At 36.9% G+C, this 26,839-nt stretch overlaps 1 protein-coding gene across 1 annotated transcript in view; it reads left to right on the top strand.

Annotated features, from left to right (window-relative positions):
• Window positions 1–274: 274 nt before the first annotated feature.
• Window positions 275–26,839, top strand: part of RBL2 (RB transcriptional corepressor like 2) — a 42,529-nt gene continuing 15,964 nt past the window's right edge. The window contains 10 exon segments of the mRNA XM_020985182.2: window positions 275–636; window positions 3,777–3,907; window positions 9,722–9,922; window positions 13,700–13,764; window positions 16,683–16,811; window positions 18,213–18,373; window positions 18,463–18,527; window positions 20,317–20,503; window positions 24,370–24,536; window positions 26,233–26,342. Coding sequence (XP_020840841.1) covers window positions 376–636; window positions 3,777–3,907; window positions 9,722–9,922; window positions 13,700–13,764; window positions 16,683–16,811; window positions 18,213–18,373; window positions 18,463–18,527; window positions 20,317–20,503; window positions 24,370–24,536; window positions 26,233–26,342 — 1,477 coding nt within the window. The 5' untranslated portion in view covers window positions 275–375.

Genomic DNA, 26,839 nt, shown 5'->3' with positions numbered 1-26,839 from the left:
TGGGTACCCCCAACCTCTCGTTCCTAGCTAAACGTGGCACCTGGCCCCGGGGTCCGCACATCCGATCACCTCCACTGCAAAATAAAAGCGGAGGTTTAAATGCCTGAGAAGCCGCTCCCAACTCGAAAATTCCTAGGAACCCAAGCAACTCCGCCGAAGACACAAAATGGGTTTTCTGTCCCTCGTGGGCACCCGACGTGGACTACAGCTTCCAGGAGGCCGCGTTCGCAATGACGGCGGCCGGAGCGGCCACGTAACCGTTGGCGGCGCAGGCGCGGTGCGGGCAGCCGGGCGGGCGGGCGCTTCGCGGTTTGAATGGCTCCGGGCCGGGGTCGCCCGCTCGCCTGAGAAGCGGCCGCCGCGGAGCTGAGCGCCATGCCAGCAGGGGCCGACCAGCCGCCTCCGCCGGCGGCGGCCTCTGAAGAGGAGGAGGACGACGGCGCGGAAGAGGAAGCGCCGACGGAGGCCGGCGGGGAGGAAGCCGGGGGAGAGCGCGGCGGGCCTGCCGTGCAGACGCCGGCGCCTCAGACGCGCCAGCGGTTTGACGAGCTCTGCGGGCGCCTCAATATGGACGAGGAGGCGCGGGCCGAGGCCTGGGAGAGCTATCGGAGCATGAGCCAAAGCTACACGCTGGAGGTGCGCCCGCATCGAGGGAGGGACGGGCGGGCCTGGGGCCGAGCCGCGGCCGGATTTCGGGCCTGGCCGCCGCCCCTCGGGGCGGAGTGCCCGCCCCCTGCGGTCGCCGTGCCCACGCACGCACACGCAGGGCGACGTCGCCGTCCCCGACCCCCGCCTCCGCGGGAGGTGCTGTTTGCGGTGGAGCGGGAAAGGCCCCTCTGTGGGGAGGGGGCGTTAAAGGAAGGCGGGTCCTGGGGCTTTCTTTGTGCCAAGGTTGGAGCACTGCGCGACCCTGCGCCATCACCTCCCCGACCCTGTGTTGCTCACCTGTCGGATTAGATCATCTCAGTAGTGCATGAACATTTAGTAAATGCCGACTGTGTGTCAAGCCCTGTGCTAAGCGCTGGGGAGACAAAGAAAGCTATAAAATAAACCCTGAACGCCCAATCCACAGAGCGAGACAACACCTAAAAAAGTGCAAAGGCGGGAGGGAAGTGTCATCTGGCTGGGGCCATGAGGAACGGCTGCAGCTGGGGTGGGAAATGATGCCAGGAGGTGTGAGTTTCAGAGCTGATTTCATCTTGCAGAATGACGGGTTTCTGAGATTAGGAAATCCCGGCGGTCATCTGTGTGGGAAATGAAGGGAATGTGGGCCATTATTAATTATTTTTATAGGGGCCTATTCCTTGAATACAGTTCTTTCTGACTTGAGGGATGATTAATAGTACTAAGTCCTGGTCCTACATTAACTTTATTGGAAAGTGTCAGATAGTTTAGCCCCCTAACCTAAGTGGTGTTTTCTTTTTCTTGAAAGATAATAAGATTTCATTCCCTACTCTGCTAAGATAGGACCAAGGTGGTATAGTTGAACGATTGCTGAACTTGGAGTTACAAGAGCTAAAATTTAGAAGAGGAAGGGACTTTTGAAATCATTGAGAGCGACCCCTATCTAAGATTCTTTTCACCTCAAAATCTTATTAATCTAGTACCTGAACAACACCACATTCTTAAGTATGCTAACAAGTGGTCATCCAGTCATTTATCATCTATTATTTCATTTCATAATTATTTGTAAAAAAAAAAAAGGAAAAAGAAAGAAAGAAAAAGAAACCCAAAACACTTCCATGGTAATGTTAAGGTTTACAAAGCACTTTTCTGGTGATTCAGTGAAATAGGTAAAGTATTATCCCCATTCTCTAGATGAGGAAACGCTCAGTGAGACCAAGTAACTTGCCTGAATTACAATGCTAGAAAGTTGCAGAGCTGAGAGGTGTGTGTGTCTCATATCCCTCAGTAAATTGTAGATTTCATGAGGGCAGGGACTGTCTTCAACAAACTTTGTATCTCCCTTCACACTTAGGGCAGTGCTCTTAAATTAAATTGAAATACAAATAATTGCATGACCACTCAGGACTAGTTCAAACCATGTGGAAAGCATGTCAGTCATGCTTTTGGATAAGAGAGAGCCTTTGAGGAATTGCAAAACTCAAAGGAACTGTACAGCTCTTTTATAAACCCTGTTAATTTGACACAATGTTTCTTACCTTCCCCAAGTATTGACACAATGACTATATTGTGGTCATATCTTCTTCACTTGCAAACTGGAATTTCCTTCTCTATCCAGTAATGGTAAATTCTGCTGGTACCTTTTCACAGACCAATGAAAAACATCCAGAAATATTTATGCATTATCAGATGTTTGGCTATTGTATTCTAATATACCTGATATTCAGGAAAACATCAAGTAAATTCTCCTTACTGAGAATCTAGGCTTTTAATGGAATATTGACTTGAATCCTCATTTCTATACCTCTTACAGACGAAAGAGTATTTTGTTTTGGTGACGTTAAGAAACACTTGTCTCATCAGTTTATCTCAGTCTTCTCTGTGCTACTTTTTATATAATCCCAGTTTCGGTTTGAGAGACCACATTTGCCCAGTATTATGCAGCCGTATATGTTCTATTTGGAAACAAATGTAGCATAGTAAATACCACATTGAAAATTGGAAAATAAAGCTCAGCTTGTTTAGTACAAAATTTTAGGCTTCAGTCTGTCAATCTACACAAATTATATGACTTTTGGTAATGAGGACAACAGCTGTTTCTTGCTTGGATTGTGATGGTTCCCTGTTTTCCCTAAACCAGGTATTTTAAACTTGGAGTCCATGAGCTTTTTTAAAAAATAGACTTTGAAAGGGCACCTAGGTGGCGCAGTGGATAGAGCACAGGCCTTAAAGTCAGGAGGACCTGAGTTCAAATCCAGCATCAGACCAGACACTTACTAGCTGTGTGACCCTGGGCAAGTCACTTAACCCCAATTGCCTAAAAAAAAAGAGTATAGATAGATAACTTTATTTCAATACAATTTATTTTCTTGGTAATTCTGTATATTTCATTTCCCTATATTTCGTTTTGTGCAGGGTCTATAGACTTCTGATTCTGAGGAGTCCATAGGTTTCACCAGACTGCCAAAGGGGTCCATGACACAAAAAAGATAAGGAATCCCCACCCTAATCCATTAAGTTAGTGTTCAGTGTAAAGTATGAAGAAAGGACAACAATGCCCTTTTCCTTCTGTTTTGATTAGAAAGACTACTAAATGCTGTCTAAGCAATTTGCTTGAGCATCTTCTAGGCCTACCCTCATCAGGAAGAAGGACATTCTTATAGTTTTTGAAGACAACTGTGAAGGTGCTCCTGGGGGAAAAGATTTCATTTGATTTCCAGGCATTTAGACTTTTCATCATGAGGGGAGTATAGGATATCTATGTAAGGCACATATGGGCTTTGGAAATTAAGCACTGTTTTTCTTCCCTCGAACATGACTATGGAGGGGAATGTCAATGGAGCCACCAATGTCTTCAGAAGCAGCATGGTACACCTATATTTATACTTAGAGGACTTGGGTACAAATCCTGGCTCTGCCACCTATGTGACCATGTACAGATTTCTTATTCTCTCTCGGCCTCAGTCTTCTCATCTATAAATTAGGAGATTGGACTAGGCATCATTCTTAATTCAAGCTTAATTTGACTTAATGTGCATTTTCTAATTGTGAGCAAAATGATTATATTTAAGCAAGGATAGAGTTTAAATTCTGACTTGAAATTTCTTATATTTGATTTGTTAATAGCAACTTAATTTTGTTTTATTTTACAGGGAAATGATCTACATTGGTTAGCATGTGCCTTATATGTGGCTTGCAGAAAATCTGTTCCCACTGTAAGCAAAGGGACAGTAGAAGGGAACTATGTCTCCTTAACCAGAATTCTGCGATGTTCGGAGCAGAGGTAATCTATATATTAGATATATTAAGTGTAGAAATAGAGTATGATTTATATAAAAGCCCATTAATCAGAGTAATAACAGACCAGGAATTCTTAATCCAGGATCCATAGATAGATTTCATGGAGTCCATGAACTTAGATTAGAAAAAAAATTTACATCTTTGTTTTCACTAACCTTGAAATTTGAAATTGAAATTTAGCATTTTCTTCAATTATTTTAATAGTATTTCATTTTTTTTCCAATTACATGTCAAGACAATTTTTAGCATTCATTTTTATAATATTTTGAGTTCCAGATTTTTCTCCCTATCTCCTTTCCTCCCTTCCCCTCTTCTGAAAATGGTAGGCAATTTGACATAGGTTATACATGTGCTATCATGTAAAACATATTTCCATATTAGTCACAATTGTGAAAGAAGAAACATCAAAAGGAAAAAAAAACACGAAAAAGAATAGAGTATGGGCAAAAACTGTGCTTAAATCTGCAGTCAGAGGCCATCAGCTCTTTATCTGGATGTTGGGATAGCATTTTCCTTTGTGAGTCTTTTGTAGTTGTCTTGGATCATTGTGTTGCTGAGAAGAGCTGAGTCATTCATAGTTGATAAGCGCACAATGTTGCTGATACTGTGTACGGTGTTTTCCTGGTTCTGCTCATTTCACTTTGCATCAGTTTGTGTAAGCTTTTCCAAGTTTTTCTGAAATCTGCCTGCTCCTCATTTCTTATAGCACAATAGTGTTCCATTACATTCATATATTGTATTCACCTTGTTCAGCCATTCCCCAATTGATAGGTATCCCAATTTCCAATTCTTTGCCACCACAAAAGAGCTGCTATAAATATTTTTGCATATGTAGGTCTTTTCCCCTCTTTTATGATCTCTTTGGGATACAGGTCTGGTAGTGGTATTGCTGGATCAAAGGGTATGCACAGTTTGGTTGCCCTTTGGGTGTAGTTCTAAATTGCTGTCCAGAATGGTTGGATCAGTTCACAACTCCACCAGCAGTGCATTAGTGTCCGTTTTCCCACATCCTCGCTAAGATTTACTGTTTTCCTTTTTTGTCATATTAGCCAATCTAATAAACATAAGGTGGTACCTCAGAGTTCTTTTTATTTGCATCTTTCTAATCAAAAGTCATTTAGAGCACTTCTTCATGTGCCTATAGGCAGCTTTGATTTCTTCATCTGAAAACTGCCAGTTCATATCCTTTGACCATTTATTGTTGGGGAGTGGCTTGTATTCTTACAAATTTAACTCAGTTCTCTATATATTTGAGAAATGAAGCCTTTATTAGAGATACTTACTGTAAAAATTGTTTCTTAGCTTTCTGCTTTCCTTCTAATCTTGGTTGCATTGGTTTTGTTTGTGCAAACCTTTTTAATATAATCAAAATTGTCCATTTTTACACTTTATAATGCTCTTTATTTTTTCTTGGTCACAAATTCTTCTCCATAGATCTGACAGTATTCGTTGTTCTCCTAATTTGCTTGTGGTATTGGCCTTTATTTTTAAATCATGTACCCATTTTTACCTTATCTTGGTATATGGTGTAAGATGTTGGCCTATATCTAGTTTCTGCCATATTGTTTTCTAGTTTTCCCAGCAGTTTTTGTCAAATAGTGGGTTCTTATACCAGAAACTGGGGTCTTTGGGTTTATCAAACACTAGGTTAATATGGTTATTGACTACTGAATCTTGTGTATCTAATCTATTCCACTGATCCACCACTCTATTTCTTAGCCAGTACTAGATAGTTTTGATGACTACTGTTTTATAATACAGTTTGAGATCTGTTATTGCTAGGCTATCTTCCTTTGCATTTTTTTTTTCATTAATTCTCTTGATAGTCTTGATCTTTTTGTTCTTCCAGATTAATTTTGTTATTATTTTTTCTAGCTCTATAAAATAACTTTTTGGTAGTTTGATTGGCGTGGCACTGAATAACAAAATTAATTTAGGCAGAATTGTCATTTTTATTATATTGACTAGGCCTACCCATGGGTAATTTATATTTTTCCAGTTGTTTAGATCTGACTTTATTTGTGTGAATAGCATTTTGTAATTGTGTTCGTGTAGTTCCTGGGTTTGTTTCGGCAGGTAGACTCCCAAGTATTTTATATTGTTTAGAGTTATCTTAAATGGAATTTCTCTTTCTATATCTTGCTGCTGGGCTTTGTTGGTCATATAAAGAAATGCTGATGATTTATGTGAGGTTATATCTTGTAACTTGGCTAAATTTTTTAATTATTTCAAGTAATTTTTTAGTTGATTCTCTAGAGTTCTCTAAGTGTACCATCATATCATCTGCAAAGAGTGATAGTTTTGTTTCCTCATTGCCTATTCTAATTCCTTCAATTTCTTTTTCTTCTCTTATTGCTAAAGGTGGCATTTCTATTGCTGTGTTGAATGATAGTGGTGATAATGGGGATCCTTGCTTCACCCTGACTTTATTGGAAAGGCTTCTAGCTTATCCCTCCTACAGATAATGCTTGCTGATGGTTTTAGATACATATTGCTTATTATTTTAAGGAACACTCCCTTTATTCCTGTGCTCTCTACTGTTTTTAATAGGAATGGGTGCTATATTTCATCAAAACTTTTTCAGCATCAGTTGAGATAATCATATGATTTCTGTTGGTTTTGTTATTGATATGGCCATCTATGTCGATAGTTTTCCTAATATTGAACCAACCCTGCATTCCTGGTTAAATCCCACCTGGTCATAGTGTATAATCCTTGTGATATATTGCTGTAATTGCCTTGCTAGTATTTTGTTCGAATTTTTGCATCAATATTCATTAGGGAAATTGTTCTATAATTTTCTTTCTCCATTTTCACTTTTCTTGGTTTAGGTATCAGCACCATATTTGTGTCATAAAAGGAGTTTGGTAGGACTCCTTCTTTGCCTATTTTTGCAAATAGTTTATATAGTATTATAATTAATTGTTCTTTAAATATTTAGTAGAATTTACTCATGCACCCATCTGGTCCTGGTGATTTTTTCCTAGGGAGTTCATTAGTGGCTTCTTCAATTTCTTTTTCTAAGAGGGGATTATTAAGGCATTCTGTTTCCTGATATTTTCATAAATATTCATTGATTTCACTCAGATTGTTAGATTTTTTTGGCATATAATTGGGCAAAATATTTCCTAATGATGGCTTTAATTTCTTCTTCATTGGTGATGATATCACCCTTTTCATTTTTTATATTGGATTTTGATTTTCTTTCTTTTTTTTTAAATCAAATTAACCAATGGCTTGTCTGTCTTACTGGGTTGTTTGTTTGTTTGTTTTTCATAAAACCAGCTCCTAGATTTATTTATGAGCTCAATAGTTTGTTTTCCTTTTTTTAAAATTTTCAGTCTTACTAATCTTGCCTTTGATTTTTAGGATTTCCAATTTGGTGCTCAATTGGGAATTTTTAATTTGTTCTTTTTCTAATTTTTTTAGTTGCATGCCCAATTCATTGATATTTTCTTTTTTTTTTTTTCATTTTGTTGATATAAGAATTTACAGAAAGAAAATTTCCCCTAAGTACTGCTTTGGCTCCGTCCTATAAATTTTGGTATGTTGTCTCATTGTTGCCATTTTCTTTAATGAGATCTTTTTTTATTGTTTCTGCAATTTATTCTTTGACCCACTCATTCTTAAGGATTAGATTATTTAGTTTCTAATTAATTTTTAGTTTTATCTTTCCACTGCTCTTTATTGAGTGTCATTTTATTGCCTTATGATCCAAAAAGGATACATTTGATATTTCTGTCTTTCTGCATTTGATTTTGAGGTTTTTATACCCTACCACCTGGTTGATTTTTGTGTAGGTGCCATGTGATGCTGAGAAAAATGTATATTCCCTTCTGTTCCCATTCAGTGTCCTCCAAAGGTCTGTCATATCTAACTTTTCTAATATTCTGTTTACCTCCTTAGTTTCTTTCTTGTTTATTTTTTGGTTGGATTTATCAAGTTCTGAGAAGGGACAGTTTAGGTCCCCCATTAGTATAGCTTCCCCCCCCCGGCAATGGGGTTAAGTGACTTGCCCAAGGTCACACAGCTAGTAAGTGTCAAGTGTGTGAGGCCAGATTTGAACTCAGGTCTGTCTGACTCCAGGGCTGGTTCTCTATCCACTGCACCACCTAGCTGCCCCTACTAGTATAGTTTTGCTGTCTGTTTTTTCCTGTAATTCACTTAACTTTTCCTTTAAGAATTTGGATATGTGCATATATGTTTAGAATTGATATTGCTTCATTGAATATGGTAACTTTTAGCATGATGTAGTTTTCTTCTTTGTCTCTTTAAATTAGGTCTAGTTTTACTTTTACTTTGTCTGAGATCAGGATTGCTACCCCTACTTTTTAAATTTCAGTTGAAGCACAATAGATTCTGCTCTAAACCCTTACCTTTATTCTGTGTGTCTGTCTTCTTCAAGTGTGTTTCTTGTAAACAACATATTGTAGGCTTCTGGTTTTTGATCCACTCTGCTATCTGTCCTTCAATTACTTTAATTTTTACTTTTACTTTAATGTTTTTCTGAGAAGGGGTCCGTAGGCTCTACTGGATTTTCAAAAAAGCCCATGACACAAAAAAAGTCAAGAATCTCTTCTAAATTAACAGCTGTTTGCCTAGAGTACTGAATATTAGGAAGAGGTAGTAATTTAGCCTTTGCCTTATGCCATAATTTGTCAGTTGGTATATTGGGAAGGAGCATACTTAAATTATTTGAATATATCATAACTGTGAGAGAGATCTTTCTGTCAATTATAGCCAAATATTTTTTCAAATCCAGTTAATCATGATCATATTGAAAGATAATATTGTGGTTCTTCATAGCAATTTGAGAAACTGTAAGAGAAACCCTCGCTTAGAAATTAAATGTATTTGGTAGTAGTCATATAACTCTGTGCAGTATTTATGTGTGTGTGTGCTCATGTATAAATATGAATGTGTATATGTATATAAATATCTATGTGAACATGTGTGCATATATGTATTATACATATATGTGAATGAATGTTAATTGCTGCTTTTATTTGGGTATCATTGAAATGATTATAAGTAGTTAATTATAGATAGTTTAGCCTGTTTGGTGATTTAAAAAATACTGTTTGGGTTTTTTGAGTTTTGTTGTTGTTGTTGTTGTTGTTGTTGTTTTTAAGTATGGACCAGTGATTTCATTAGTATAGTGAGCTGATATTACAGAACCTTCCTCTACCAATGCAGATCAGCAACTCTTGTATAACTTATAGTCTTAAAGAGTTGTCTCCTGTACCAGCAAGTGACTTGCCTCTGGTCACATAGCTAGTATATCAGAGGCAAGACTTGAACTCAGATCTTCTTGACTTCAAGGCAAGTCCTTTATCCAATATGCCACACTGTCTCTTTATACCTAGTACATATGTTAGTTAGAAACATCTAAATTCCACCCTATAGTATTCTTTTTGTTAAATTTGAGTTTTTAGTTTCTCTTTCTCTTTTTAAAACCAATAAGCCAGAGTTGTTTTTGTTTGTTATTGTTGTTTTTCCTCAAGATTTATTAAGGAAGACTTCCAGATAGTTGTTAGAGATGAACCTAACCAGATGTTATGTACATACCATGGATTAAGATTTTAAATTCTGAAGACAGTGGTTAGCACTGTTAGAATTCTGTATCCACAAATACAAAAATATAACTAACTGCCTATTTAGAATTAATTCATGGCTGTTGTTAAGTGCCTTTTGAATTGGGATCTATATCAATATTCGGATATAGTAAGAAGTAATATCATTTTTTAAAAGTTACGCTAGTTAATTTATGAATGTTTTTTTTTCTTTTAAAAACCAGTTTAATTGAATTTTTTAACAAGATGAAGAAGTGGGAGGATATGGCAAATCTACCCTCACGATTCAGAGAACGTACTGAAAGACTAGAGAGAAATTTCACAGTGTCTGCTGTGATTTTTAAGAAGTATGAACCCATCTTTCAGGACATTTTTCGATATTCTCAAGAGGAGCCACCTTGTCAACAGAGAGGACGAAAGTACCGGTAGGACTTTGTGTTTGTTAACCAAAAATAAGAAGTTTTCTGTCCTGAGGAGGCATGCATTAGTTCTATTTCATTCTCTGTCTTCAAAAGTTTAAATTGATTTTTCCCTCCTAAATTGGACAACATTGTGCTCATTTATTTTGTCATAATCATTCTTTATGTTTGTACTTACACAGTTTATAGAGTACTTTCTTATATTTTCTCATTTGTGTTTTATAACTATTTTGTGAGATAAATAATATAAATACAATTAACTCCCTTTTACAGATGAAGAGAGTTAGACTCAGAGAGGAAAAGTTACTTATCCATGATCACACAACTAGTATTTTGGGAGTCTTTTTATGCAAAGAAGAAAAGCTAATTCTACCATTATTACCCAACCATTAACAGGATCTTATTTTACTATCTCTAAAGCAAAAGTCTGCATCTTTGAACATATGGGCAAGAATAAGACAAAGCATTTGAATACACATTTAAAAACCAATTGCTGTGGCAATATACTTTTCAAGAGGATTGAAAGCATTATAAACATGACACTGCTAAGTTGAGTCAAACAAAATAAACAATGATTTTTTTGTTATGGAGGCATGCCAGTTACTATTAACACAACATCTGTCTGCTCTTAGTTTGTGCCTCTGCTGTGGCTGATAAAATTGGGAATGTTTACATTTCCTACTTCCAGTCTAAGCCATTTAGATTCCTATCTGCATAGAAGTTTGATAGCCCTGCAGCTGCTTCCCTCCACTACCCTCACAAGTCCTCACCATAGTTCTCCCTTAGGACAATGGATCTAAAGCTCCCTTGGCCACAGGTCTCCTCTTTATCCACTGATCTGTAGCAAGATACGACTTCTGCTATATGAGTAGTCAGCAAGCAGTTTCCAGCCTCAAGTTCCTTAGTTTATTAAACATATGCTCTCAAAGTAGCTCTCAAACAGAAGGTTCCTCAGCTGTCTTTCAGTCACCACTTCTCTGGGTAGCTTTCTGCTGGCTCTCAGAACATTAAAGAAGTAGCCCAATTCAATTTAACAAGCATTTATTAATTGCCTGCTATGTATAGGGCACAGTGCTAGGCATTGGGGATACAAAGATGAAAATAAAATTCTCTGTGAGCCCTCAGGGAGCTTATGGTCTCTGGGGACAGGAGGAGATACAGAAAGTATACAAATAAAAACTGAGGAAGGGAGGTAGCACTGATAACAGAGAATCAGAAAGAGCTTCATTGAGGAGATGGCACTGGAGCTGAACACTAAAGAAAGACAAGACTCTGAGAGATAGAGGTGAAGAGGCTTCCCGTTCCAGGTGGGGGGATGGGTTATGTGGAAGTCCTGGCAGGAAATTTAGGGTCAAGTTCAGGGAACACAACATGGGCCAGTTTGATGGAATATAGGATTTGTGAAGGAGAGTAATGTGAAGTAAGCCTGGGAAGATGAGAGCCATATTGTGGAGATCTTCAAAAGTTAGGCTCAGAAATTTGTACTCTATCATATAGATCATAGGGAGCCACCTGAAAGTTTTTGAGCAGAGAGTAGCATGGTCAGACCTATGCCTTTGGAAGATTATCTTGGTAGCTGTGTGCAGGTTAAGTTGGAGAGGGAAAAATTGGAATATGGGAGACTAATTAGGAAGGTGTTATAGTAAAACAGTTGCTAGGTGATGAGCACCTGTATTTGGGAACAAATTCAAGATGATACGGCAATAGAATTGACAACTTATGGAACATGGGAGGCGTGAGGAAAGAGAAAAGTCAAGGATTCCTCTGATGTTGCAAATCTGGGTGACTGGGAGAATGGTGTGCCATTAAGAGAAATAGGGAAGTTTGGAGGGGGACAGTTTTAATGGGGAAAATGAGGTGTTTTAAGCATATTGAATTTGAGAAGTTGATGGGAAATTCAGGATGAGATGTGCAGTAGGCAGATGATGTGGTGCTGCAATTCCCAAAGAGGAATTAAGACAGGATATATGCATTTGAGAATTATTTGTGTATAGTTGATACTTGAGCCCATGGAAACAGAGAGGGTTGCCAAAGAAGAACATACACAAGAAGAGGAAAGGGTCTGCAACACACTGCAGGCTAAAAGGGTGGGAGATGGAAGATGACCCAGCAAAGGGGTCTGAGGGAGAATCTGGGGAGAATAGTGTCACGAAAGCCAAGAGAAAGAAATGGATGGGCCACAGCGTCTCAGATGCTGCAGAGAGGTCAGGAAGAAGAGAACTGGGAAAAGGTTATCAGCGTAGGAGCTAACAGGTTGTTGCTAAACTTAGAGAAGAATTTCAGTGCAGTCATCAGGATTCAAGATGTCAGATTTCAAGAAGAAGGAGTGATGAGTGAGTTGAGAAACTGAGTGTTGAACTCCTTCCTAGGAGTTTGGCTCCTTCTCCTTCAGATGTGCCTATTCCCAGCCAGTATCCTTTTAGTAGATATAGGACGTAGAGTCAGCTGATATAAAGTTCCCAACACTGCTTTATAACATACAGCAAGGTGATCTGTGGGTACAAGCTATGTAAGGGCACGTTCTCTCAGAGTATTTTGTTTGGCATGTATTTAAATCATTAATCACTTCTTGGCCCTCCCCATTTTGTTCTTCCTACCATCAAGCTTCTTTTGCTCTAGCTCTGACCTTTGGGATTATTATGCTAGTTCATTACGTTTCTGCCATACAGGAGTCATTTCTCTACCTCTCTCCTTCTCTGTCTCCACCTCTCTTCCTCCATCTTCTTGTCTGTCTCAGCTTCCCAGTGCTCTTGAGAAAGGTCCTGTTCTGTCTGAACTTCACATCTACTCCCTTGGCACCTAATGGCTCACTTTTGTTAGTATCCCCTAGACTTTACCCACAGAAATTTTCTACCTAGTGTCTTTTCTGAGAATTTAGCTCCCCTGACCTTCTGCAGTATCTCCTGGGTTCTCCTTCTTATAATGTTTCTCTAGCAGAGTGTAGGAGTTGGGGTTGGGGAGAAGAGCAGATAGCAGGAAATGCGGTAAGGAGATGATGAACTAGGTTTAGGCCAGATTGTGGAGTTAAATAATTTTAGAGTTAATAGATAATCAAATAAATAAAATTTGCAGGTTTACCAAGTATATTTTAAAGCAATGAAGTGTTATGCCATTTGATCCTCACAGTATCCCTGTGAGTTAAGTAGGGTAGGTTTATTGGACACAGTAGTTATTGACAGAGCTGAGACTAAAACTCAAGTCTGCTAATGCTTAAAACAGTGCTCTTCCTTTCACAGGGCTAGATTAAGTCGTTGAGATCAGCTAACTTGCCTAAGTGTTGACAGATACCTGATCAGGAAGCCATAAATTAAAAAGAGGCCTAAAACTCCTCTTCTGAATGCCCTTTCTTAGTTGGCATACCAAAGCACATTGAATATGCATTAAAAGGTGGGAAATAGAGTTTAAAGACATGGGAAATTCTTACAGGGACAGGGAAAAAATAGTTCTATAGTAGGAGTAGGGCACAATGTAGAGCAGGTTTTCAGCATTTTCTGTATAGTTTGATTGGTGTCATTTTAAGAAATGCCTGCTTAATCATATTTTCTGTGCCCTCTAAACACTTACATTTCAGCATTTCTCTCTGAAGTATATTTCCCCAGCTTTTGCATATCCCTGCTAATATCTGGACAGAACAGGAATTCGTATCAGAAAGACAAGGTCCCTTCTAGTTTTCCGTGTAAAATAGAATACAAGACTGTTGAACTCAATTGTGAGTTTTTGGTTCTTGATTTGTGTCACTCTGAGAAGTCATTTCTAATTCTCATGGCTTTCCCCTCCTCCAAGGCGGCAACCGTGTACAGTCTCAGAAGTTTTCCAGTTTTGTTGGGTACTCTTTGTGTATGCAAAAGGTAAGAGAACTTGATGTTATGTTAAGAGAATTTGATGTTATGAATTTACTTAATACTTCAAATTTCAGTCTGCACACTTGTGGACCATCAGGATGTTTTAGGTACTGACTTTGTAAACCTGAAGTACCTGTATATCAGTGTTAACTTTGAAGTGATTCTAAAGGAGTCTAACTTCAAATTTCTTTTCATTACTGCTAATCTATAAACATTCACATGGTTTCTGTGAATTTCCTACGTCCAGATTTCTTTTCATTAAATATCCCTAACTGAATCTGTCCTATAAGTAGTTGGAGCATCTTGTTCTGTATGAACTATTTTTCAAAGCTAAGGTATTGAGTTGTTCACTGGAAATATACTTTATTCGTTACATGCTTAAAGGATTACAGACTCAGCTATGTGTTTTTTCGTTCTTTGGGGGTGAGGGAGACTCAGTGAGGATAGTTTCTGATTGAATTTAGATTAGTTACAACTTGTTCAGGCAAGTATATCATTTAAACTTTGGACAATTGCTTTTCTTCCCCACCTTACTTACCTAGCTGCCATAAGTCTGCTTTTCATAAAGTGTATCTCCACAGAATTTCAGGCTCTTTATAGTTCTGAAAAGAGTTGACTGTTGTCAGAAGCCCTCTCCTTTAGAAAAGAAAGTGTACTGAGCTACATAGCTTATTTGTTACAGCTTGAGCTTCCTTTGCCACTGAGCTGCCTTGATACAGTTACAACTTAAAAATAATAAAGTCCAAAGAGACTTCAGATGGAAGTATAACTCAGTATTATTCGGTATCTAGTGCACTCCTCTCATGTTGCACATGAAAAAAATGAGACTTAGAGAGCATAGTTAGATGTTTATACAGCTGGTTAGTTAAAAGCAGAGCTTGGACTTTGGACTTGAACCAAGGGGTCTTTACTCCCAGTCCATTCTCCTTCTACCAGAGCTCACTTCTGTGGCCACAATAAAGATGACTGTTTCCATTGCATTGGTCAGAAATTTTAAGGAAGACTAGTGCCAGGTATAAGCTTCTAAGCCATTCTTATAGCTCAGCCTTCGGCTTGTTCTACATGGCTGCTGTGTTCTAGTAAAGCACTGCTCTACAGTTTGGAGTGCACCTTTGCTTTCAAACAGACACACATTCTATTTGGTATAAAGCTATATAGAATTATTTCTCTTGGGATGTAGGAGAGCCCTTTTAATATTTGACAAATTTTCATTTTCCTGTTGCCATTGTATGGATTCTTTTTAATATGGTCTCCCAGGTCATGTTTATTTGTAATGTCACAATTTAGAGGCAAGGTAGAAAGTATTTCAAAGTTGGGCAGCCTAGGAGTTAAAATTATTTTTTGACTTTTAGAAGCATTGAAGCTTATGTTACAAACTTGTTTCCTTTGAGTGGTGACAGTCTTTGCTTCCTTATCATGGCAACCATGCCCCAGTGACAAGTTTGGGCTTGTTTTGTATCAGGCTTTGTAGCTTGAAGACCAATGAGTACAATTTCCTGTTTTACATTCAAAGAGTTGAGCAGATTTTCATTTTGACCTCTTTTCAGTGGTGTAGGGTGGCTTAGGTTTGCTTACATGATTAAATCTTAGGTAATAGTGCTGCAAATCTTAGATAGTAACTATGGTTCACATTTCTGACAAAAAGAAGAGGAATGTTAATTATTTTTTTCCTTTAATTCATCTGCATTAATTTGTTGAATATTTCATTTAAAGTGAAGCTAAGAATTATTTATCCAAGGTAAATGATTGTCTTTTCTTGGGGGAGGGAGGTATGGGGGTGGGGTAGGGGTGGGGGGACACATGAGATAAGTAGACAAATAAGGAATAAAAAAACCCAAGATAGAAATGTTCAGGGTTTTAACCGCTTTTTAAGAACTAGGTATGTGAAATTCTTGAGGAATTATCTTGACCATTTTAGAAACAATTCGTAAGATGTCTTTAAGTTTCCTACAAGTTAGATGTCTTAAAATTAGTCCATGAGGCATATTAAAATAAAATAGAGAATGTGAAAGATTGGAAGGCTTATGTGAATATAATATTTAGCCTAAAAACATATTATCGATGTTCTTAGTTATGAAAAGTCTTAAAATTTTACCTATCTTAAGGATAATAGATGCTCAGACTTCAAATAAAAAGCTAGTTTCTAAATATCCATATTCTTCCATCATTACATATTTCTGTTAAGTTTTTGGGGTTTTTTGTGATTTTGTTATAAAATAACTGAATAATTATTTTTGGCATATATTTGCTTTTACTCCCTAATCATTTTAAGTCACTGTGTTATTTTTTTCTTCCTAGATATGTTACCTTTAGTATACTGCAATTCAAATAGGTTTAGAACTTTTAGTTCTAGAGCTTAAAAATCTTAAGTTGTGCCTGCATATATTGCATTAATTTGTAGTAATTTATAATAATTTGTAATTACAAATTAACTGAGATACAAAGTCATTTATACTTGTAGAGGGTGAAATATTGCCCAAATTATGATGGTTTGCGGTATGCCTATCTTAATTTATAATGAAAAGTAGGCACTGATTTTTTTTTCATTGTGTGTATACATTTCTTAGTCATTTACTCCCAAGCAGTTTGCACTATTGTGGATTTATATCATTTTCATTATAGAAGTGTACTTTTCCATAGAAGTAATGTTCCTAAGGTTTGAGATATCTTTTAAAGATAAGTTTTTAATATAGAAAACTTACAGAATAAAATTTAATGATAAAACCCTAGGTAATCAGTAGGTAATTAATAAATCATTGACTGAACATTGAATGAATGAAAAGCATATTTAGTGGAGTTTTTTTTTAAGAAATCAATTTACAACTGTAAAATCCTATTTAATCTGTAAGTGCAAGCTTTATATAATGGGACGAATATCTCAAGATTTATTTAAATTTGACTCTGTGAATATTACAATTCTGTAGGTAATTTCCCAATGATCAGTGATGACTTGGTCAATTCTTATCACCTTTTGCTGTGTGCTTTGGATCTAGTATATGGAAATGCCCTTCAGTGCTCTAATCGTAAAGAACTTCTAAATCCAAATTTTAAAGGTAGGTGTGTTAATGGGAGATTATCTGGCTGTACAACCTTGTAAGTAAATTGTAATTGTAGAGAACAGTTTTCTTTTGATTAGCATACATAAGTCTCAAAAAGTCTTGTTCCATAGTTACTAAAATGCTTTTAATTATTTAATAAATGGGAATCAGGTTTGTGGAGAAATTTTCTAGATTATGTTGACAAATAACGTGAGATTTAGGGTCTGTGATGATGAGCTCCAGAGCAGAAGGCTTTTAGAAAAGGTGGGAAGCAGAGCTGATTTGTGCACAGCAATGCTGTCTCCTCTGCTAGTGACCCTGACCCTAGAGATTTAAAATCTGCGACTCAAAGAGAGGGATTATAATATAAAGCAGTAAGATAATCTTTTTCATGATTAAACTAATAAAATACTGTGTTTGACAGACTTCAGGTATACAATTTCTGTATAATTTAAGACATCAAAGTTCTTTAATGATACACTGAGACAAACTAAGATTATAATGTACAAAGCAAATAGGGCAGCCTTGGAGCTGGTATTTGATGTTTCTGTTGCCTTGAATGACAGCGTGTTGAATTATGGTGGATTTATAACTGTCCGGAATGCCTCAGACAGGTTTTCAGCTTTCATGGTTAATGGCTTTATTGACCTCAAAATTGGAAGTTAGAGTTGGGTACAAGAGTTGCTTGTTGTCTAAGTTGACCAAACTTCATAATTCATTCTAACATTTTCCTTCTTTCTCCTCTACACCCTTTCTCTCCCATTTATTTCTCTCTACTTTTCCTATCTTCTCTCCCTATCTGTCTTCTTTTCTCCTTTGCCTCTTTTCTCTTTCCTCTCCTTCCACACGCCCTTCTTCTTCTTGGATGCCCAATTAACTTTGTTTTCCTCTTGCTCCTCTTTACTCCTTTTCCTTCCTCTTTTATTTTCCTGTCGCTTAGCTAAGACAAAAAGAAGCTGTAAATTGATGAGATAAATGTTAACAAGTAATTAAGTGGGTGTTGAGAAGTTTCCATTGAGTGAACATCATAATTATCTTTCAGAGCATTAATTTTGCTTTGTAATGCTATAGATTTCTTCTCTCTAATATAGCTCAGCAGTTAGGATATGGGAAACCAAGAGATAAAATGACGCTTTGATAGTTTAGGCCTTTTTAAGCTTGGTTGTGCGTGTAGTAGTAATTATAATTTTTTCTTGCTATTTCCAAATGTATAACAGAGTTTCTCAAAATTGAAGACCATTTGAGTATTTTTCATGGATAATTAAACTAAAAAAATAGATTAGACCTATACTATTATTATGTACTTTCTCACCTTGTTGCTATGTTAGGTTCTGTATCCAGTATTCCTGTTTATGTTTTTAAACCTTGCTTTTAATATTAACTGAGAGCTACATTTATCTTGTGACTCTTTTGTAGGCCTGCCTGAAGATTTCCATAGTAAGGACTCCAAGCCTTCTTCTGACCCACCGTGTGTCATTGAACCACTTTGTGCCCTGCATGATGGCCTAGTTTTAGAGGCAAAGGGAATAAAAGAACATTTCTGGAAACCTTACATTAGAAAGCTTTTTGAAAAAAAGGTGTGTAGGAAAGAGAAAAGACATTCTGCCAAATAACTAAATTTTATATGATGAATTGAGTAACCTTTTTTTTGTTTGTTTCTTCATAGCTTCTGAAAGGAAGAGAAGAAAACCTTACTGGATTTCTGGATCCAGGGAACTTTGGAGATAGTATGTGAGTGCTTTTGTTATAAAATAACCAGATACTTAAAGATTATATTTTTAAAACTGCAAAATAGAGGTAATTCTTTATGGACAAAAAAAGCTTATTCAGCCTGTTACTAATTTGTCTGGTTTCAAATTTGATTTGGAAAGAGTGTAAAAATTTTACCTGTTACTCCCCAAATATTAAGATGCTTTTTTATTGTTTGTTAGAAAGTTTGGGGAGTTAGCATAGAACAGTGGAAAGAACATTTGACCCAGGAGTCAGAGGATTTGGGTTCTTCAAATACCCTTGCTCATGCTTCAGTTTCCTCATCTGTACAATGAGTGGGGTGTACTAAATGGCATCTGAGGTCACTTCTGGCTAAAAATCTGTGATCTTGTTTTGGGAAAAAGAATACCATGAAACTATGTTGATCTTATGGATAATAGTTAGATGCTAAAATCTATTCACATGGAAAAATCTACTCTTGAGAAAATAATTATAGGAACTTAATGAAGTCATTAGAGGTCCTCTCATAGGAAGCTAAGTGTAAATACAAAGCTGTATAGTAGCATATACTGACTATCACATGTGATAAAGGAACAGAAACATAATTAGCATTGATTTTTCACCCCAATGTTAAGAAATGGACATGATCGTACTAAAATCAAACATTAATTTAAAAAAGAATTTGCAATTCTGCTAGTTAAAAAATGGAATGATTAGTCTAAAAGCATTAATTGAAATAGCAATTCTCTGAAATTATGCCCTTTCCCTTTTTAAAACTTATTGACTTTTTTTATGCTACTGTCATTTCCTAATCTATATCCTTCTCCTCCATTGAATCCTCTCTTGTAACTAAAAAAAAAAAAACCAGGAAAGCAAAACCAACAAAGTGAACACATCTTGTAGCATATGCAACATTTTGCACTCATAGAATTTCATTTCTCTACTGAAAGGAAGCACATATGTGATCCAACCATTCTAGACAGCAATTTGGACCTATGCCCAAAAGGCTAGAAAACTACATCCCCTTTGATCCAGCAATATCAGTACCAGATCTGTATCCCAAAGAGATCATAAAAAAGGGAAAAGGACTGACATGTACAAAAATATTTATAGCAGCTCTTTTTGTGATGGCAAAGAATTGAACGTTGAGGGGATACCCATCATTTGGGGAATGGCTGAACAAGTTGTGGTATATGAATGTAAAGGAATACTATTGTGCTATAAGAAATGATGAGCAGGTGGACTGAGAAAAACCTGGAAAGACTTACATGAACTGATGCCAAGTGAAGTGAAAAGAGTCAAGAGAACAGTAACAGCAACATTGTGTGATGACCAACTTTGACAAACTTAGCTCTTCTCAGCAATACAGTGATCTAAGACAATTCCAAAAGATTTGTGATGGAAAGTGCTATCCACATCCAGAGAAAGAACTATGGATTCTGAATGCAGATTGAAGCTTAATATTTTCTGTCTTTTTATTGTTTTTTCTTTCTCATGGTTTTTCCCTTTTGTTCTGATTCTTTTTTTACAACATGAGTAGTGTGGAAATATGTTTAATAGGATTGTATAAGTATAACCTATATCTGATTGCATGCCATCTTGGGGAGGAGGGAAAGGAGGAAGGGAAAAAAATTTGAAACTCAAAATCTTGTAAAAGTGAATGTTGAAAACTATCTTTAAATGTAATTGGAAAAAAAATAAAAATACTATTAAGTGGGGAAAAAATGGAGGCAAGTATGTTTCCTCATGGTTTCTCCAAGACTAGGTTGGTCATTGCTGACTGTTTGCTTTCTTTCTTTCTCTTCAATAGCAAAGCCATCAACAAGGCCTATGAGGAATACGTTTTATCTGTAGGAAATTTAGATGAACGAATTTTTCTTGGGGAGGATGCAGAAGAAGAAATTGGGACACTCACTAGGTGTCTGAACACTGGCTCTGGCCTGGAGACCGCTGAAAGGGTGCAGGTGAAGTACAGTCTGCAGCAGCACTTTGACAAGGTCAGTAAAGCAGCCCTAGCCCCAGTGTGCTTCTAGAGGAGGTCTGAATCAAAAGAAAACAGGACATAACAGTTCCTTATTCTGCCCTCAGCCTGGCCTCTTGGCTGCTTGAGTCTTAGTGATGACAAGCTGGGTTTTTTTTGTTGTCATTGTTGTTGTTTTTTCCACGTCATTTGTGTATAACCCTGGAAGAAAAAAAATGCTTCTTAGTTGTCTTCACAGAAACAGTGGTTTTATTTGTTTCATTTAACATCAGTGAACAAGATTGCATTCTAACTTCATTTTACACTTAACTTCAGCTGAGTGTACTGATAATAATTGGCCTCTTTAAGAAAGGTTCACTTCTACATTGGTTTGGGCGGCTGAGCCATAGAGAGGCTTAAGAATCTGTGCAGTTTTCTCAGCCTCTATCTTGGTCCAGTGTTTTTTGAAAACTAATCATGTGGTATTAGTTGAAGCAGACACACAGGATATCTGAAGTAAATCAAGAGATTTTCAACTTCCTTCATGGTGCTTTATGCACAAAAGAGAATATGAGATTTCTAAGGAAAGTTCAGCCAAAGGCAGCATGGATAATTTCATGGGTGAATGCCTGTGAATGAGCAGGCTCAAGCTGTTAAAAATAACAGACTCAGAAATAGTTTATGACTTTTCATTGGTGAGAAGAGAAAAACAAACTGCTGTTTTAAAATTGTGAACATGCCTTTTATTTTTCTATCTGGGCTGTCTGAAGCCTGTTCAGTATAAAGATATTAGTGTGTGGAAGAAACTTACACTGTACTACCAGCAAGCCCTGGGTCATCTCTGAGAATCACCAGCAGGAAGCACTGTAAGTTATTACACTTAGAGTTCTTTCCTCAGCCATTGTGGGATTATTTGGCCACATCTCTTTGGTGGTCTGTCGCTCTAGTCTGAAATGAATAGCTAAATTCTCAACATAGCATCCATGTGTGTCAGAGTCAGAAATCACATCTGACTTTGTCAGTGTAGGGTGAAATTCTTAGCCAGATTAATTTTGGAGGAACAGCCTTTTGAACCTATTGTTCCCAGATGGTCTGACTTTTTTTTTTTCACTAGACTTATGATATGAATTTATTTGGAGCAGAATAGTCATTGGCGCTGCTTATTTTTCATGTGTTTATTGTTTCTACTAAACTCACAGAACACACATAGTTTTATTTCTTCTCAATGTAATTAATTATTATCTATTTGCTGAATATTACAAAACCTGGGCAATTTACCCTGTGAATATGTGATTGGGTATTTTTAAAAGCTGTTTCTAGAATCAAGTACATTTAATACATAGGAAAATACATTGTAATGCTTCAGGGGATCTGTGATGTGGGTAACACCCTTTCATCAATGCAAATCATAGCTCATCTGTGCCTTCTCATGTTGTGATTCTTATCTATGGCCTTCCTTCCATAGGCCCTTCATAGAGAATGTACACATTGTACTGGAAACTTCCTTCCAGGTCTTCATTAAGTGCAAGACTTGCATCACAATATAGTACTTGTACATCTATTATCCCTTGCTCTTGTTTTTTTTTTTCATTTTTTTCAGTCATACATTTCCTCAGTTATACCTTTTATGCTACTTCTTGTATGTCAGTGTTACAAAAGAAAATAATGCTGCATTTAGAATGAGAAAACCTAGATTCAACTCCCCCTTAATTGGTTGTGCGACTTTGGGCTTAAAATTAGAGGGCTGGACTAGATGACCTCTGAGGTCCCTTCCAGGTCTTTGAACTTACTATCTCACGTATAGCAGCATATTTAGGCCTGCTATGCACCTTTGTTCTGCCTTAGGTTTACCAACAACTTTAACTTTTTTTTTTTTTGGTTAGGCAATGGGGTTAAGTGGCTTGCCCAGGGTCACACAGCTAGGAAGTGTTATGTGTCGGAGGCTGAACTTTAAGTATTTTAATTGGAAATTAAAGAGCATTCTTTGTTTCATAATCATAGAATATCAGTGTTAAAAAGATGAGTTTTTGTGTCAAGGGTCATTGAAAGTATAGAGCAAATTGCCAGATTACAAATGCCATTTTTTCCTCAGCTTCTCTGGGCCCAGCCCATTTTGCCCCTTCATACCATCTGGTCTGGACAATGGGCATTTGTCATCTTTTTTCTTTCCTGAAAGGATTGTTAGGCTAATATTTTTTTGAGTGTTCATAGATCTCATTGAGGAGGTCCTGCGAAAATCCTAGATTTTAATGTAGTCAGCAAAAAGTCTCATCTTCAAACATGGACATCTGGAGGACATCTTCCACAAGAGAATATATCTTTCTGTTTTATGTAAGTCTCACTTGATAGCAATAATCAGGAAAATATGACAGTATAAAATTAAAGGAAAGTATTCTTTTAAGGACATCACACAACTTACATTTATACCTTTGATTTCTGAGTTATTATGAAGGATATTTCTATTAAAAATTTATTTTAATGCTTATATCCTTTGACACCAATTCAGCTCTTTTTCAGAAGTATTCCATTTATACCACAAAATATTGAGGTTACCCTTTATTGCAGTGAAGATTTTTCCACTTTTATTTCTTTGAATTTTAAAAGAATTAACTTCATTGAGAAACTGAGATAAAGTAGGATTGTTTAACTATAGTATTTAAACAACAGATTACATAGGAACAGAAGAGACTTCTGGAAAAGGAGTAGTCTCCATTGAGTTCCTTTCTTTAGCAAACAGTCATTCAGTGTTTTGGTGTTTTGTTCTGTTTTTTTCCTTCTCTTTAAAGCAGATTTTATAGAGCAGGTGAGATTTTGCTGAGTTACTGATTTTGTTTGAGCATCAGATTTTGGCAAACTGTTTGTAGCCTCTGAGGCATTTTTTAAAATAATATTTTATTTTTTCCCCCAATTACATGTAAAAATAGTTTTTAACATTCTTTTTTTTTTAATTTTGAGGTCCAGATTCCCTACTTCTTTGTCCTTCCCCCTTCCCCCTCCCTGAAATAGTAAACAATTTGAAATAAGTTATACTTGCAATCATGTGAAACATATATCCATATCAGTCATTTTATGGAAGAAAACTCAAATAAGGAAGGAAAAGAAAAATTGTATGTTTAGATCTATATACAGACTCCATCATTGGAGGCAGGTAGCATTTTTCATCATGAGTTCTTTGGGATTGTCTTGGATCATTGTATTGCTGAAAATAGCTGAAGACATTCATCATACAGTTCATCATACAGTATATTGCTGTTACTGTGTGTGATGTTTTCCTGGTTCTGCTCACTTCATTTTTCATCAGTTTGTATAAGTCTTTCTCGGTTTTTCTGAAATCCTCCCGCTCATCATTACTTATAGCACAATAGTATTCCATTAACAATCATATACCACAGCTTGTTCATTCATTCTCCAATTGCTGACTATCCCCTCAATTTCCAATTCTTAGCCATCACAAAAAGAGCTGCTATAAATACCCTTGGACAAATAGGTCCTTTTTCCTTTTTTTTTTTTAAATCTTTGAGGCATTCTTAGAGCAGGTAGAATAAGTCTTAAAATTTTGGTTATTAGAAGTGAGGACAGTGTTTACAAGATTGTTGGTAATGTCATTAAGGATAACTCATTTTTGCCTTTTGGATTTAGTTTTGGGGAGGAGGCTTGATTTTTCAGGAGACAGTCTCATTTAGGTGAGAGAAAAGCAGACTAAAGTCACATTTATACAGACAATAATTCTTGTCAGTATTGTTCATAAACAAAAAGATATGTTTAATCATGAGTAACAGTTCTGAATAATGTTCTATTAAAGTCTTATCCTTGGCCTAGTGTTCCCAATTGTGAGAATTGTGAGAAGTGTGTTTTTTTCTGACCTCAAATAACATTTTTTATTTGATTTTCATTTTCTTTTAGTCTAAAGCATTTAGGATCTCAACTCCACTTACTGGCCGCAGATACGTTAAGGAGAACAACCCTTATGTGACCCCTGTTTCCATAGCTACTCACAGCTTGAGTCGTCTTCACACCATGTTGGCAGGCCTCAAAAATTCACCAAGTGAGAAATTAGAACAAGTTCTGAGGTTAGTTTGAATCATTGATACCAGGCCATTAAAATTGAATATATGTTTAAAGTGACCAGGAAAATACAGTATTTTGTTTACCTTGATGAATGTAAAAGTATTTATTGAGAACCTGCTCTGAACTATGAGTCACTTTGATAGGTTTGTTGTTGTTTAGTCATTTTCAGTTGTGTCTGACTCTTTGTGAACCCTTTTGAGGTTTTCTTGGTAGCTCATTTTATAGATGAAGAAACTGAGGCAACCAGGGTTAAGTGACTTGCCCAGGGTCACACAGCCAGTAAGTGTCTGAGGCCAGATTTGAACTCAGTTCTTCCTTACTTCAGGCGCAGTGTTCTATCTCCTGTACCACTTAGCTACCCTACTTTGATAGGTACAGAAGTATAAATAGGAGTTGAAAAGATAAGACTAAAACAATTGAGTTGATACAACACAGTACGTAATTGAGTGCCAAATTATGTGATACAAGTGTTGTGGGAGTTCAGAAGAGAGGAAGCTCTATCAGGGCAAGCAAGAGATTTTAGGGATAGTTCCACATAAAGGGTGGGTAATATGTGAATAAGCAGGTAGAAGTGGTAATTCTCATGTGTAAAAATCAGGAGAAAATTAGCAGTGTTTGTATTTTCTCTTACCTTTGTATCCCAAGTACCTAGCACAGCTTCTTGTGCATAGTACACATTTTAAAAATGTCAATTTGTTAAATACACACATACATATATACATATATACGTGTAGATAGATAAATAGATAGTGAGTGTGTGTGTGTGTGTGTGTGTGTGTGTGTGTGTGTGTGCGTGTGTGCGACATTATTCCAGGGACCAGTGTAGCGTGGGAGAGAGGAATGAGAACTGGAATAGGACGTAGAGTCCCAAGAACTAAGTTTTAGCTCCAGCCCTGCCACTAATTCTCTGTGTCACCTTGGACAAGCCATTTCACTTTCTGGGGCTGAGTTTCTGTTTCTGTAAAACAAAGCTAAATGACAGCTGAGCTCCTGTACAACTCAAGAATCCCATGATACTACAATTTAGGTTGGTATAGGAACCCAGTTCCAGTTTGGCAGGAGGTATCTCATTGTTAAGACCCTCCCCTGGGGCTTATTATTTCAATAATTGCCACCAATTATAATTACATAAGATTGTTACCATCAAGACTCAGCATTGCCCATGGGTGCTGATAGTGGACATAAGGCAAAGGCAGGCAGAAAGCTTAAAAGGAGAGGAAATTGGAGAAATAAAGGAGGGAAAGGAAAAAAAGAAGTGAGTATGGCAAGAGGTTGCATGATACAGAGGAAAGAGCTTGGGACGTAGAATCAGACCACGTAAGGTCAGATCCTGGCCTTGGTAGAAAAGTCACTTACCCTCTATGATTGCCCTGCCCACCACTGGAAAATGAAAGAGTTGAATTAGATAATTTCTGATATCCCTTCTAGCTCAAAGTCTATGACTCCAGCCTGATCCTCAGTGGTGTGTGTCACATTGGCAAGTTCTATTAGCCCGTAACACAGGTTACAACTCCTTCATCTCTTTCCTACAGTTTTTATATATAACTTAGATGTGACATAAGGGTATTCTGTAGTTTTTGTATTAAGTATTTCTTATTACTTTAAATGTATATTAGCAAAAGAAAGAACTTTGATCAGTCTGTGACTTTGTGACTAGCCAAAACATTTAAATTAGATCCTATGTTCATTCTTTTCTAGGGCATGTACCAGGGATCCATCTCAATCTATTGCTAACAGATTGAAAGAAATGTATGAAATATATTGTCAGCACTCCCAGACAGATAGCGATTTTAGCAGTTGTGCTAAAGGTATGGTTTAGCATCAGCTATGTTGCACTGTTCTTTGAAGTTGAGTTTAAATGTGGCCCTTATCTGATGAATCAGAAATGTGGCCAAGAGATTGGTGACACAGTAACATTTGCTTCAGGCTGTGGGATGGAATATACTATTTGCTTCTAACTGGCTTAGTTTCTCTGTTATCCTAATGGCAGGCCTTTCTCAAAATGTGTGTCAGCTTCAAACCCTCATCATACTGGATCTTAAGTATTTTTTTAAATTCCTTTGTAATATTTTGAGGAAAGGAAATTAAGTGGTAGAATAGTGATTGCTTAACATAAGGATACTAGATGTAGCTGTTTTGTGTTAGAATGTTATGCAAGGTTTGGGTAGTATTATAAGTGATTAATCAGATTATAATATGTCTTATAAAAAGACAGTCTCCTCTTCCTTGTCACCCCCAAAATAGATTTCAGTTTAACAGACACAAACTTTGTTATCTTAATTGAATGGTATTATGGTTTAAAGTT

The sequence above is a fragment of the Phascolarctos cinereus genome, unplaced genomic scaffold, assembly GCF_003287225.1.
Source record: "Phascolarctos cinereus isolate Bilbo 61053 unplaced genomic scaffold, phaCin_HiC Scaffold_2;HRSCAF=192, whole genome shotgun sequence".
Taxonomy (NCBI): domain Eukaryota; kingdom Metazoa; phylum Chordata; class Mammalia; order Diprotodontia; family Phascolarctidae; genus Phascolarctos; species Phascolarctos cinereus.
This window is presented reverse-complemented; position numbering and strand designations above follow the sequence as displayed.